The 13,133-nt window shown below is 30.9% G+C and overlaps 1 protein-coding gene and 1 non-coding gene across 2 annotated transcripts; one reads left to right on the forward strand and one right to left on the reverse strand.

Annotated features, from left to right (window-relative positions):
• Positions 1–718: 718 nt before the first annotated feature.
• On the reverse strand, positions 719–12,735 carry LOC125053812 (protein male-specific lethal-3). The gene is made up of 13 exons (XM_047655380.1): positions 12,353–12,735; positions 11,989–12,167; positions 11,630–11,754; positions 11,413–11,530; positions 10,571–10,759; positions 8,981–9,106; positions 8,140–8,255; positions 7,487–7,736; positions 5,423–5,524; positions 3,727–3,832; positions 2,263–2,350; positions 1,742–1,826; positions 719–957 (listed from the first exon to the last, which is right to left on the reverse strand). Exons 1-13 carry the CDS (start codon positions 12,452–12,454, stop codon positions 888–890), a joined length of 1,656 nt encoding a protein of 551 aa, XP_047511336.1. The 5' UTR covers positions 12,455–12,735; the 3' UTR covers positions 719–887.
• Positions 11,153–11,242, forward strand: LOC125054247. Its single transcript, XR_007117690.1, has one exon. It is a non-coding gene; the product is annotated as a U6atac minor spliceosomal RNA (small nuclear RNA).
• Positions 12,736–13,133: the final 398 nt, after the last annotated feature.

Genomic DNA, 13,133 nt, shown 5'->3' on the forward strand with positions numbered 1-13,133 from the left:
GGTGCCGCAACCAACCCAGTACTACGGGTTACCAATGCGAAATAAAAAAAATTTTTTACTTATTAATTAAAATTCATACAGAGGCCCAGGCTTCCCCCTAAATATAACCCTATGCCAATTAGTTTGTTAAACGTATCTACGCATCTTATCCATAGAAAATTAAAACGTTATGGCTAAAATAACAGGAATAATATTAGAGGCATATCACAGAATAAAGTTGCTTATCATTTATGCAGTTAAATGAATTGTAAACAGTTTTGACGTGATAACGTCTTTAAAATCGTTTTAGTCGGGTGACATGTTCAGAAACTTGTGTCACACCAAAACCTCACGAGCGCGATCGCAGGTATAACGAGAGAGAGACGGACCGATCTCCCGTCTCATCTCGAGCGCTGCCAGTCATTCCGTGAATGTATGAAGAAAAATGTATATCATAGTCGAATAAGTAAACATGTCATTTTACACCCGAAATTTATCATCAAAAGTGTGAATAAAACGATAGATGTAATTTAAAATTTGAAAAAATTGTTATCTTCATTAATTCCTTACTTCCCAAAAACTTATAATCACCAATAAGACGTTATCACGTAAACATCTCGATCGTAAACCTACTTTACAAACAACCAATATTTTTTTTTATAAGAATTAGCACCTCTGTCAAAATAAAACATTAATTATGAGACGTTGCTAAAAATATATATAAAAAGGCATAATTATAAAACAGATTCGACCATGTAAAATGTTATATAAAACAATTCGAGTTCATTTGCAAAGCGACGGCTTTTTACTCAATGTAGATCTGTCAAAAGTTTCAGTTAGTTGTGCCACCGCTAGATGGCGCGATAACCTTTTACATTTTAACATCATTTTTGGTACATCTTGGAATTTTAACTAGTATTAAAATCGTTAGGAACATAAAAGTTCTCTCCAAACCATTCGCTGTGATCATCCAGGTATCTGTAACGTAATTATTACCCCATGTTATGCTTTCAATTAACAAGACTATTATTGTTTTGTGTAATGTCTATTTTATATTCCTTCCACCTCTTACAAATATAGTAACTAATAATCCCATCTATAAACTTTGATATTTTATTTAAATTTAAAAGTTAATCAAATAATTGGCAATGATTTATGATAGATTTTTGAAGTTATACTTTTTAGGCGCGTTATGATAAATTGATGAGAGTGAAATTATACGATGCGCACGCACCGTGACACAAAATTAACAGAATGAAGTTAGTTCTAGGTGGCATGAAAATAATAACTATGTTATAATATTTAGTTCGTACAGTACAATTAAACAGTGTGAATAAATAAATATTATTTTGGTGTTTTTATTAAATCAATTTCATATACCTCTGTGATAGTATTTACTAATAATAATTTTATTGATTAATTTTAGTATTTATCGTTAATCACTACTGCATTTTAGTTATTTTTTTTCGCCATAGAAGCCAAATAATATAGCTTCGCCAAAGCAGTATAACTTCTAACGCGTGTACATAAGTACACACACTCTTTTTTTTTAATTGAATTAAATTATGACAATGTTTAAAAATATGAACGCCCCACTCTTAAAAATAGACATTACAGTGGTATAACGTGTCTGTTTAAGTACGTTAAAAAATTTTTTGACTAACACACCTCCGTGTACCCTTGATTTTTAACCATCCGATAAAAATGCCTAGCGCCTGATGTATAATAGAAAGTGTGTGTAATACATTTTTTAAAAACTTACTGTACAAATATATCGACGTATTTCAAAATTAATTTCAGCTTCATATCTGGCATCTGGGTGGCATTTAGATAAATTGGTAATATTACTGAAACAAAAATTATTAATCATTTAACAACTGTTGTTTTAGACGTACAGAAACAGTTTTTCGCTGACCATTACTGAAAGCACAAGAAACGTGTTATATAATCAATTCACGTATATGTCCATTAAATAAGTTTTACTTACACTCTTAAAAATAATTTCATTAAAAAGCGAATTTAATATGACTAATTTTGCATAGTAACCGTTTAAAATCACAAAACAACATACATTTATGAAAAATAAAACTTAATGAAAAATAGTCGCACGCAGAATTATACTAAAAGCTTCATTATATTTAATATAATAATGGTTAAATATTTTAGTTCCAAAACAAATCTTTATACACAAAAATAAGATGATTATTATCAATTTTTACTATATTTTTGAATATCAAGCTAAAATGATAAATAATCAAACACAAAGATTATTAATTATCTTACCAAACAGCCTTGCCAAATGTATAGCTCCATAAATTCTACATGGCAAATGTTCCGTGCCTTCTCGTGGTATTAACTCGAATTTTGCTACCTGCAATGTTTATTCGAAAAATATATTAACTTTTAATAATCAGACAAACAAACGTATTCAGTTTTATGTTTAATGAAATATTTATGCTTTAAAAATTTGCCTCTGGTTACGAATCGAACTAAGATTTTCTATAGTTTTGTCAATTTTTTAGACAGAATTAACAAAATCTCAGTTTGTGACCGACCTGTATATTCTACTACAAACGAAGTTAGCAAGTATTGTTTAGAAACCACATGGAGGTGAGAACAAAATTGTTATTGAATAGTCTATTTACAAAATTTGATTTAAAAATCCAAAGCCATAGATTTATTTCATAGAACCTATCCAAATAATTTATTTTAAACCTGTTTAGTATTGGCCTAAAAATCATAATTTTAAGAACCCGCCAAAACGCAACATCGCGTCACCTATGACGCACCATGCTTATAAACAAATGTTAAGTTTTTACGTGTTAATTGTCATTCTTAAAATATATATAAACTAGTAGACTCGGCCAAGCGTTGCTGTGGCTAATATTTTTGTTATATTACATAGTAGTAAACTATTTAACGGAAACGGTAGGAGAACGTATGTGAAAGGTAGATAGCTTATGTGAAACATTGGTACTTTTAACACTGCGCCATCTGTTAGAATTGTATCAACAAATAAAAAAATATTTGCAATAAAATAATATTGCGGGTTTACATTGAGATGTAAGCTATCCTATCTTTTAAGTTAGATCAAACTGCACTCGATATGCAAATTTGATTGATATCGGTTCGGTAGTTTAGAAGTCCATAGCGGACAAACAACGTGACACGTAATTTATATATATTAAGATTTCACGTCACCTCATGGTCACGTAACGTTTTGTATCACATGATTGACGAATAAAATTAATATTTTTAATGATGTATTTTTAAATAAATGATAACATAACGCTTTATAAAACTGTATTTATACACATAGTCTTTATCTCAGATATATTAAAAACTAAATATATACCCGAACACGATCGCTTTGTTCATCTAAATATAACAAATCTCATCCCCTAAATTTTACACCATGCATTCGATATTACGTAACTATTTGAGTGTCTCAAACAAATATTTTTATTATGACATCTTTTTTTATCTCATTTAAAATTAAATAAACAATATTATATCGACTTCCCGATCCCAAATTATATTCACACATATTTTTCAACACAAAAAAAAAATTGTTGCAACCCCATACGTATAAAAACGTAACCAGATGTAAAAAAACATGGAATTTATTACGTTTCACTAAAAGCAATTAAAACGGGTATATTTTGACATACAGGGGTTATTCGAGCTGACACAATAGCAAACCAGTGCGGGCATAACCTATGGATTCCTTACAAATAGTTCCCTTACCTTATCCATGAGAGTGGAAAGCGGGGTCCTCGTGTACGGTCGATACGAGTTCACGCGATCGGCTTCTCCCCGGTACTCGCTCGTCGATGACCCGCTACTGCCCACACTATAAACATCAATTACTTATTCTTATTTATATTAATTTAATTATAAATACAGTGAGGGAATGGTCGGATTATCGGGAAATGTCATAATCATGACGCTTACGTCCTTTTGTCCGTGGGAATTACATTTTTATTGATTTTAATTTGTAGAATTAATTATTAAAAAAACAATTTTGTGTTATTTGAATTCTTCACAGTGCGTATAGACTGCTCAATCCTTAAAACCAAATCAGTCCAACTGCATATTTCAAGTATTATTTCTAGGGATGCATCCGATACCGATGCCGATACCGATATATCGGCGATACTTTGGGTTTGCCGATATATCGGCATCGGCGATATTTTCATTGCCGATTCACCGATACTTTTCAAATTTCACGCTTTAAAAAAAATAATGTAAACGCGCATTTTGTATGATCTAGTTTGTTGCAAACGAGCCACGGACTATTGTTGCCCGAGAAATCCCCGCGTTTTATTAAGTTTGTTGCGTCTATCATTCGCTTGGGGACAAAGCATTATTATTTATGTATATATTATGTATTTAAATTTGCTAAACACTCTTTATTTATTAACACTTTGTTGCATTACAATATAAAATTGAACAAAATTAAATGAAAAGGAGGGCAAAAATACATATTACATTTTATTAAAATAAAAAATGCACATGAATTACGATAAATCGTAAATACGATCAGTCTCACGTCAGTTAGTAGTTAGTACGAAAATCTCTTGTTGGATTGATTAGTAGACCAAAATTTTTACTCGAGTCAACTATCTTTGACAGCGCATAGATATTAGATATTATGGCTTGCGGGAGATCATTGAGACTTTATTGAACGTAGATTTGAAGATCATTTAGTTGGCTTTTAACTGCTATCGCGAGCAGTATTTTTTCGATAGCAAATTTAATAAAAAACAGAATTACAACAATGTTATCATTGTTAATTTTAATTATTAACAGTTATTTATTTTATTATTATTCTTAATTTTAGTAACAATACCTTTCAAATTATTCAAAGTTTGTGACTATTTTTTGTATATATGTATATTTTTTTAATAACAATTATAAACTTTAACTTGATATATTTTACCTTAATTTAATTTTAATTTAATAAGCGTTGGTATCGGTATCGGTATCGACGATATTCCTATAAGTGTATCGGTATCGGTATCGTATCGGCAAAAAAGCGTATCGATGCATCCCTAATTATTTCTATCCAATTGTGTTTATTCTATGTTGAAAAGAGACAGATGAGGTGGTTTTAATAGAACCGACGCCCATGGGTACACACCACACACTGCCGAAAGACTCGCGAGTGCGTTGCTGGTCCTTTAATAATTGAAATACTCTTTTCGTTTTTCATAAAACAGGGGGCAAAAGAACAGGAGGGTCACCTAATGTTAAGTGATATCGCCGCCCTTGGACACGCACAAGGCTCGCAAGCGCGTTGCCGGCCTTTATAAGTATTGGTAAGCTCTTCTTATTCATCCATAATACTTTAAAATTAACAAACAAAAGACGGTTTTTCACATTCCATAGACATTGAAATTAAGAGATAAAAAATTAGAATTCCTGAATTAGACTAAATTACCTTGAAGAGTGCGTTTCAAAGACCTTTGGTTCAGTGGCAGTAGGAACAACATTCGCATCTTCACTTTCCGATTGCGACACAGCTGACTTATGTGAACGCAGTCTAAAAAAAAAAAATACTTTTCTACAGAGATACACATATACAGGGTTTGACAAAACAATTATTTTGAATCTTTATAGAAAAGTAACAATAAAGGTGGACGACTCATTGGTCTAGTGGTTAGTACCCCTGCGAATCCATGAGTCGCGGGTTCGATCCCCGGCTGAGACGAACATCGATGTGATGAGCATTTGGTGTTGTGCTTAGGTCTTGGGTGTTTAAATATGTATTTATATGTCTATCTATCTATAATATGTATGTATATCCGTTGCCTAGTACCCATAACACAAGCTTCACCAGCTTAGCATGGGATTAGGTCAATTGGTGTATAAACTCAAACAGGAACATATCAATAATATTCGTATTTAAACAAATTGTATGTAAAATCGATATTTCCTATTAATTATGTAAATAAAATAATTTCGGGTTAAATACACAATTATGAACAATGGCTGGATAAATTTGTCTGTTCGTTTGTCTCGCTAAAACTGAAGAATGGCTGGACCGATTTAGCTAATTTTGATCTTAAAATGTGGAAGGTTTACGGTGAGACACATATGTTTGAGTTTTGCTGTCAAATCTATATATGTATATAAAAATGAAACCCGTTTTCCGTTGTCACGACATAACATGAAAACGGTTAGACCGATTTGTTTGATTCTTTTTTTATAATATTCCTTGAAGTACGAGGATGGTTCTTACTGAGAGAAAAATTAAAAAAAATTTAGTGAAAAGTCTAAAAACAATACTTTTCTATATTCCCATACAAAATATTCGTAATAATATTTAAAGGCAATTTGAACTTTAATACCATATCAGTTCAAGTTCAAGTGTTAGTGGAGGGGTTCCGGGAAGGTTATTTTTTTACTAGCTAGACCGTTGTCCCGAATAGCAGAATGAGTATTTAAAAAAAGTTAAGAATCGACTGTTAGGCGGTACGATGTTCGCCAGGCCAGCTAGTATATTATTATATTTATTATGATTATTGATTTGTAATTTGTAAATAACTTTAGTTTGTTATTAAAGACCCACACAGATTTTGATGAATTGTTTGACCGTTTAGATTTACAATTATTTTTTAAATTAATTTATCAATTAATATAAAAATACAGAAAAATGTGACACGACGAATAAAGCAATACAAACTTTTAACTAATCAGTTAGAACGTAGCGAGTGGCTACAGCGACAGCTCCCATCCGTGAGGTCGTGGGTTCGAACCCCGGCTGTGCCAATGTATTTTATATGTGCACATCTAACACTCGCTCGAACAGTTAAGGAAAACACCGTAAGATATCCGGCATAACTCAAATCCATAAATCGATAACATATGTTAGACTGATCTGATGAAAAAAAATGATCAAAACGGATGAAAACTTAGGTCATTATCGATTTAGGGTTACAACGCCATTGGATTATTATTATCTAGAAGTGATAATAGAAGAGAAGAGATAGAGAAGTAATAAAATCTAATCAAACCATAAAAAAATAACTGCCTGCATTTAAATGATCATAATAATCTTAATATATATAAATTTGCACACCGTATGTAGTTTGATCCAACTTAAAAGATAGGATAGCTTACATCTCAATTAATACCCGCCATATTATTTTATTGCAAAATATTTGTTTATTATTTGATACAATTCTAACAGATTGTGTTGAAAGTAGTAACGTTTCACATAAGCTACAAGTTAATGGCATGACCACCAATAAAGCATGGTGGTCCCCATGACTGGCGTTCTCCTACCGTTTCCCTTGAATAGTTTGCTAATATGTAATATAACAAAAACCTTAGCCACAGCAACGCTTGGCCGGTTTGCTAGTAATATATATAATATACTAATATATATACATATATATATATATGTTATACACGGGTTTAAAGACCAGATATTAAATTATTAGTACAATGGAAAAATGATTTGTCCCATACCTCACTCGGGGGCAATGGGACAAACAAATACCTTCGAGCAACAGCCAACGGCTTGGAATCACCATTCTTCTCTTTCTCAATTTTCTCTACTTTATCGCATTTATACGATTCAATATGAGATTTAACTTCTGTTTTCTCATTAATTTCTTCAGTCCTTTCTATTTTAACTCTCACATCAATTTGCGAAGGTCCCGCCTCTATTTCGTTATCTTCTATCTGTTCTTCTTTTATCTCTGTTTTTATTATTCTTTTTTCGGGTCTTTCTCTTTTTACTAATGGTTCTGAAAAAGCAAGCGTTACATTTTTTTATAATTGATCAGGTTATAAAACTAAAACGCAATAATATTAATGGATTTAAATCAATCTTATTTATTTCACACGATTCGATCCCAACACTGCGGTGCTTAGCAATTCAGTAACCATTTTATAAAATTAATATTAATTATAATATTAGATAAAATATACGACCATTAAAAAAATATATTAAAACGCGTTCAATTATATTTATATATTAATTATATCTTTTAACATATTTATTATCTATATATTAATTATACTTATTAGCATATTTTTATTTCTTAAAATTTAAATCAGTCTTCTTTCAAGCCATTAAACTATACTGAACGAATTGATTTTTTTTTAAATTATATCTAACTTCATTTAAATCCAAGGTCAAATGCTTACCATCGTCCTCAGGGTCCGGTGGTAGATGGGCGTATTCTTGAAGAGGACTCTTCATATCTTTCTCTTCTTCATCAGGTGATTGGTATTCCTGGTCTTCTGTGTTTACGCTTGTTGGACTAAAATTGTATAGTTTGTTATAAAGACTTGATTTTGCATGTTTGTTTATTTTATTATAAACTAATGAATGTTAAATCTCCTAAACCGATTAAACATTCAAATAATTTTATACCAATTAATATTTCTATCGCTGTTTTTAGAATAAAAATTAGCGCGACCTTGGGTTTATCAAACTACAATACGTTTTTGACATATGAGTAAGACCTAAAGCTTCGGTTTCTTAGAAAAGCGGTGCCGTCAACTAACGGCCGTCATTTTACGGTTGTTAATACCGGCCGTCTTTGCTTTTTAACATAATGCAAAAAAAACAATCATTTTCGCTCGTCCAAGTCACGTTTCCACTCATTGTATTAATTAAATATAGGCACCACTACACGCGAAAAACGTTGAACTAATGTTTATCACCGCTATGACGGCCGTCATGCAAATGACAGCACCGCTATTTGACGTTACGGTGACACTCGACGTTCTCTAGAAAACCTACTCCGATGTTATTTATAGACAACGTATGGCCATACATTACGGCCGTTAGATAACGGCACCGCTTTTCTAGGAAACCTAAGCATTAGTCTGTAATAAAAACAAATATTAGTACACTAAAAAATGTGTCGGACCGATGCCTTAAGCGATTAAAAATCGAATGAAAATTCTCTCCTGTTTTCAACATCAATTAAATTTTTTTACTTTTTAACGTAAATTGTAATATACCACGATTAATACTTACAAATTATTATACTGTCCACACATTTCCTGATACTGTGGATATTCTTGTTTGTAGAGCATGTGCCCTCGGAATATAAAGTCAAAATATACACGTAAACCGTCCGCCACTTCTCGAACTAGATTCAATCTAAAACACAATATGTACTTATTTATCAAATAAGATAGGATTTGAATGTTTCTCATACATTTTTATATGGACAAAAAATATATCGTGCACAAAACGAGTGAGACCAGTGTTGGCCTAGTGGCTTAAGCGTGCGACCCTCATCAGAGGTTGTGCGTTCGAATCACACCTGTGCACCGATGGAATTTTTTGTCTATGTGCGCAATTTGCTGCTACAGTGAAGGCAAACAACGTGATAGCCACAGAAAGCTGAAACTACTTGTATATAAAAAATAACATACATACATCGAATAAATGGATGTAATCTTAGGCCAATATTTAGGGATGTAGCGCAACTTCACAAAAAACAATAATTATTTTTAATTTACGAAAGACCAAATAAGATATTTTTTTTTTTTGTGTTTATTAAATATTATTCACAAGGTATAAATTAATGTGCTATCACAAATTATTCTAACTACGGGAAGCAGTAAAAATAGTTTTTACATACATATAAAATTAATAAGACGTTAGTACTTCTATAAATATATGATAGTAAATTGTATATATACAATTAAAGTCAACCTTCATTCTGGTCATGTTCAATGAAATATGTTGCTATATGTTGTACTGCAATGGTCCCATCGCGTGGGTCCCATAATAAATACATTTCGACCTTTTACTGCTTTTATAATTTAAAGTTTTTATTTCATATTCAGCAACCTCGCTTAGTGATTATGAATGATCCAGGTTACAAATCGCCGTTACATGCCCAATTTTTGTTTTTTTTTAATTATTAAAAAAAAATTGATACCTAGTTTGAATCAATTTCACATGTTAACCTAACCTAATAATATAATTGTTAATTTATTAAAAAACGTATTCCCGGGTATATATTTACATGAACGGAATCAGACACTAGTAATATAAATTTTTCGATTAGATTTAATGTAATAATGGTCATAAACATCAAATTATAAAATACTAGTGATTTTTAATTTTTAATTTGAGTTTTCTTGTAGCATGCGTGTACAAATTAATAAGGACCTAACCGATATTAACTTGAAAAGACGTTCACAAAAAATCTAGCCGTAATTGTAATGATACATAATTTAAAAGACATGAATTATTAATCAAAGTAATTTCTCTTGAATGACAATAGTTTATGGAGGTCATTAACATGACCTAAAGATTATATACGTTTTGAATATAATAAAAGTAACTGTAAACTTGAGTGTGGACAAGTGTGATTGCATAGAAATCAAGTCGAATAATAGCTAACGCCACCTGTGTTCTAAAGTTATAACAACCAAACTTATACAGAATCATAGAAACAAAAACCCAAGACGTTTTTAATCACCACAACTAGATGGTGCTGATGCAAATTGCAATACATTAAAGAAATTTAAAATTTTTGAAAAAATTTTAAACGCGTATTAGTAGTTGTAATATATATACTAAATTATAATATGAAATATAAATCAATACCTGGCTGATACTTCCAGAATATCCGGCTTCTGCAATGGTTCATGCTTGCCCCTAGGCGGATTCCAGGCACCGGCTCTGCCGAACCATTTTACTACTGACTCCAGTATTTCAGCAGCACTTGGAGAAGCCGGTAAACGTGCCACCTTACCACGTTTAACCACCAAGTGGTAGTCCAGTGTGAGGCGATCTCTACATATCATATACGTGTTAAGATAATATAGTAAAGGAATCACAAATTAATTTTATTTTCTTAATTAGACTTCTAATAGACTATTTCACTTTAATAAAATAATTTTGACCCAGGCACAAAAATTGATGTGCTTAATCGTAATATTCCTCACTAGGTGGCGCTTAACACAAAATACGGTTTACAAATCAAAGAAAAGTGATATTTATTATAAAAAGCCTCTAATTATAAAAAAGATCATTTATACATGTTTTTTTTATTGTAATTAATATATTTAAATATTACAATAAAATTTAAAAACTAAGAATATCGATAAAGTCGTAACAAACCTGAAACACGCTTACGAAATTTATTTACCAATTAAGTATATAAGAAATTTTATAATGATTTAAGTTGTGTCTATTGAAAGGAGAGACGGTTAGCACTCCCCTTGACAAGGATGGAACACATAAAATGGTTAAGGCACAACTTGACCACATTTTTTAAAGTAGATAACTTCTACATTTTACTACAATATTGCATTTCAGAAAAGTATTGTTGATTTTATATTCTGTATTTAATTAAAAGATTTGCTATGATAAATGTATTTATGTTAATTCTTAAATATATTATATTATACAGTAGTGCATTAATCAAAGAAGGTAATATTTTTTACCTGAGTGTAGGTGGTATTGCAATTTGTGCTCTGGACACTGACTGATTTGTTGAAGGCTGTTGCTGAGCACTTGAACCTGAACCCGATGATGTGTCAGTGTCTGCGGCTGTTTCACCATCTAACATTGTTGTAATAAGTCAAAATCTTCCTACTTAAGATATTCAACAATGTCTGTTGTTATATATGTATAAAAAATAATATGTATTGATATACAAACCATCAGGTTGAGTTGAGCTCGAGGAACCATCATCACTAAATCCATGGCGAGCTCTTTTTGCTGTTCCAGTACCAGCTGATGAGGTGCTACCTTTTTTACGTTCTCTTCTATATAAATATGCTCCCCTAGAAAAATTCATAATTCTTCTTAACGTACAAAAGACATAATCAGCGTCAATGAAAAACAATTTTTTTTTTAAATTTCTAATATGGTCAATGTTGACAAAATCTTGATGTATTTTTAAATCAGTAGCGACAAGTCTAACTGAAGTACACAAATTTATAAACAAAACAACTTTGATTTCTTTTTAGTTTCTGTTTTTGCACAGATATCTTTTTGTATCTAGTTTTTTTACTTACAGTTGTAATTGTGATTTCTCGGCAAGATCCCTTTGCAATTGCCTATTCTCTTCTGTATCTTTAAGGACAAAGTCTTCACTCACACATCTATCCCAGGATGAATTCCATCCTTGAAAGTGGATTAAATATTCCACATTTCTTTTCCCACGTTTATCTTTATTTTCTATTACTTCTAAAACCTTCCAATAAAAATTACATCAGAGTATTAAACATACTTCTAAATTATATTTAAAGAAAACTTATGTTCAAATATGAAATTACACTTGATAATTATTTTCCAAATAATGCGATAAATTTAATTGATAGAAATTATTATGAGAGAGTCGAATTTATTATATATTGAGTAACAAAAATATTATTATACCTTGGAATCATACAACACTTTTGCTTTAGTTGGATCAGGTTCATAACACAATACCCGCTCACCCTCACTGAACTTATATCGCACGCTTCTTGTAGACACCATACTTATTAAATGTAGTTTAAGTCTTAAAAGTCCATAAACAGACAAAAGTTAGTGCGCAAAAATACCCGGCGTTTTGTTTTCGATAACCACAGCAGCGGAGTTTCGATATGTATCTATACTTTGTACTTTTAACATAGTTTCAATTATAACCACTATTTTCAGTTGCTTATTTCAATTCTTTTTAGTACTTTTCTTTTAAGATTTTATAAAGAAATAATGAATTGTTTGGAGTTGTTGTTGAATTATATCTTGATCAAATTTAGTAAACATGTTGACATTTGAATTTTGACAACTGACATTTATGAGGTATGTAGCGTCTATGCGCTATTGTCGGATTACACATTGTCCATAGACATTAGATTAACATAAGTTGCTTTAAGGTTTTTTGGATTTTATTTTAAAAGTTCATTCATCAATCACTCGAATTTGATCAAATTACGTGCCAATATTTATTATTTATTCATAAAAAAATTAAAAGTATTTCCAATTGATTAGAAGTATGACAAAAAGTATGACAAACACTTCAAACTATTTATTAATTTAGAAGTGATTTAGCGAGCATTATGATATTTTCAAATTTTAATTTATTAAAATTTATTAAATAATATGAATTTGAATTTTTGTACTACTAGAGTCAACTGACTATAGTATTTCTAACTATAAGCGCCTATAGCTATAA

The sequence above is a fragment of the Pieris napi genome, chromosome 11, assembly GCF_905475465.1.
Source record: "Pieris napi chromosome 11, ilPieNapi1.2, whole genome shotgun sequence".
Lineage (NCBI taxonomy): Eukaryota > Metazoa > Arthropoda > Insecta > Lepidoptera > Pieridae > Pieris > Pieris napi.

Coding starts and splice junctions, on each gene's coding strand:
- LOC125053812 (XM_047655380.1), bottom strand. CDS start 12,454: ATGGTGTCTACAAGAAGCGTGCGATATAAGTTCAGTGAGGGTGAGCGG. Junction 3,833..5,422: donor TTTGAAACGCACTCTTCAAG/GTAATTTAGTCT, acceptor TGATGTTTATAG/TGTGGGCAGTAGCGGGTCAT. Junction 958..1,741: donor TACGTCGATATATTTGTACA/GTAAGTTTTTAA, acceptor ATTACGTTACAG/ATACCTGGATGATCACAGCG.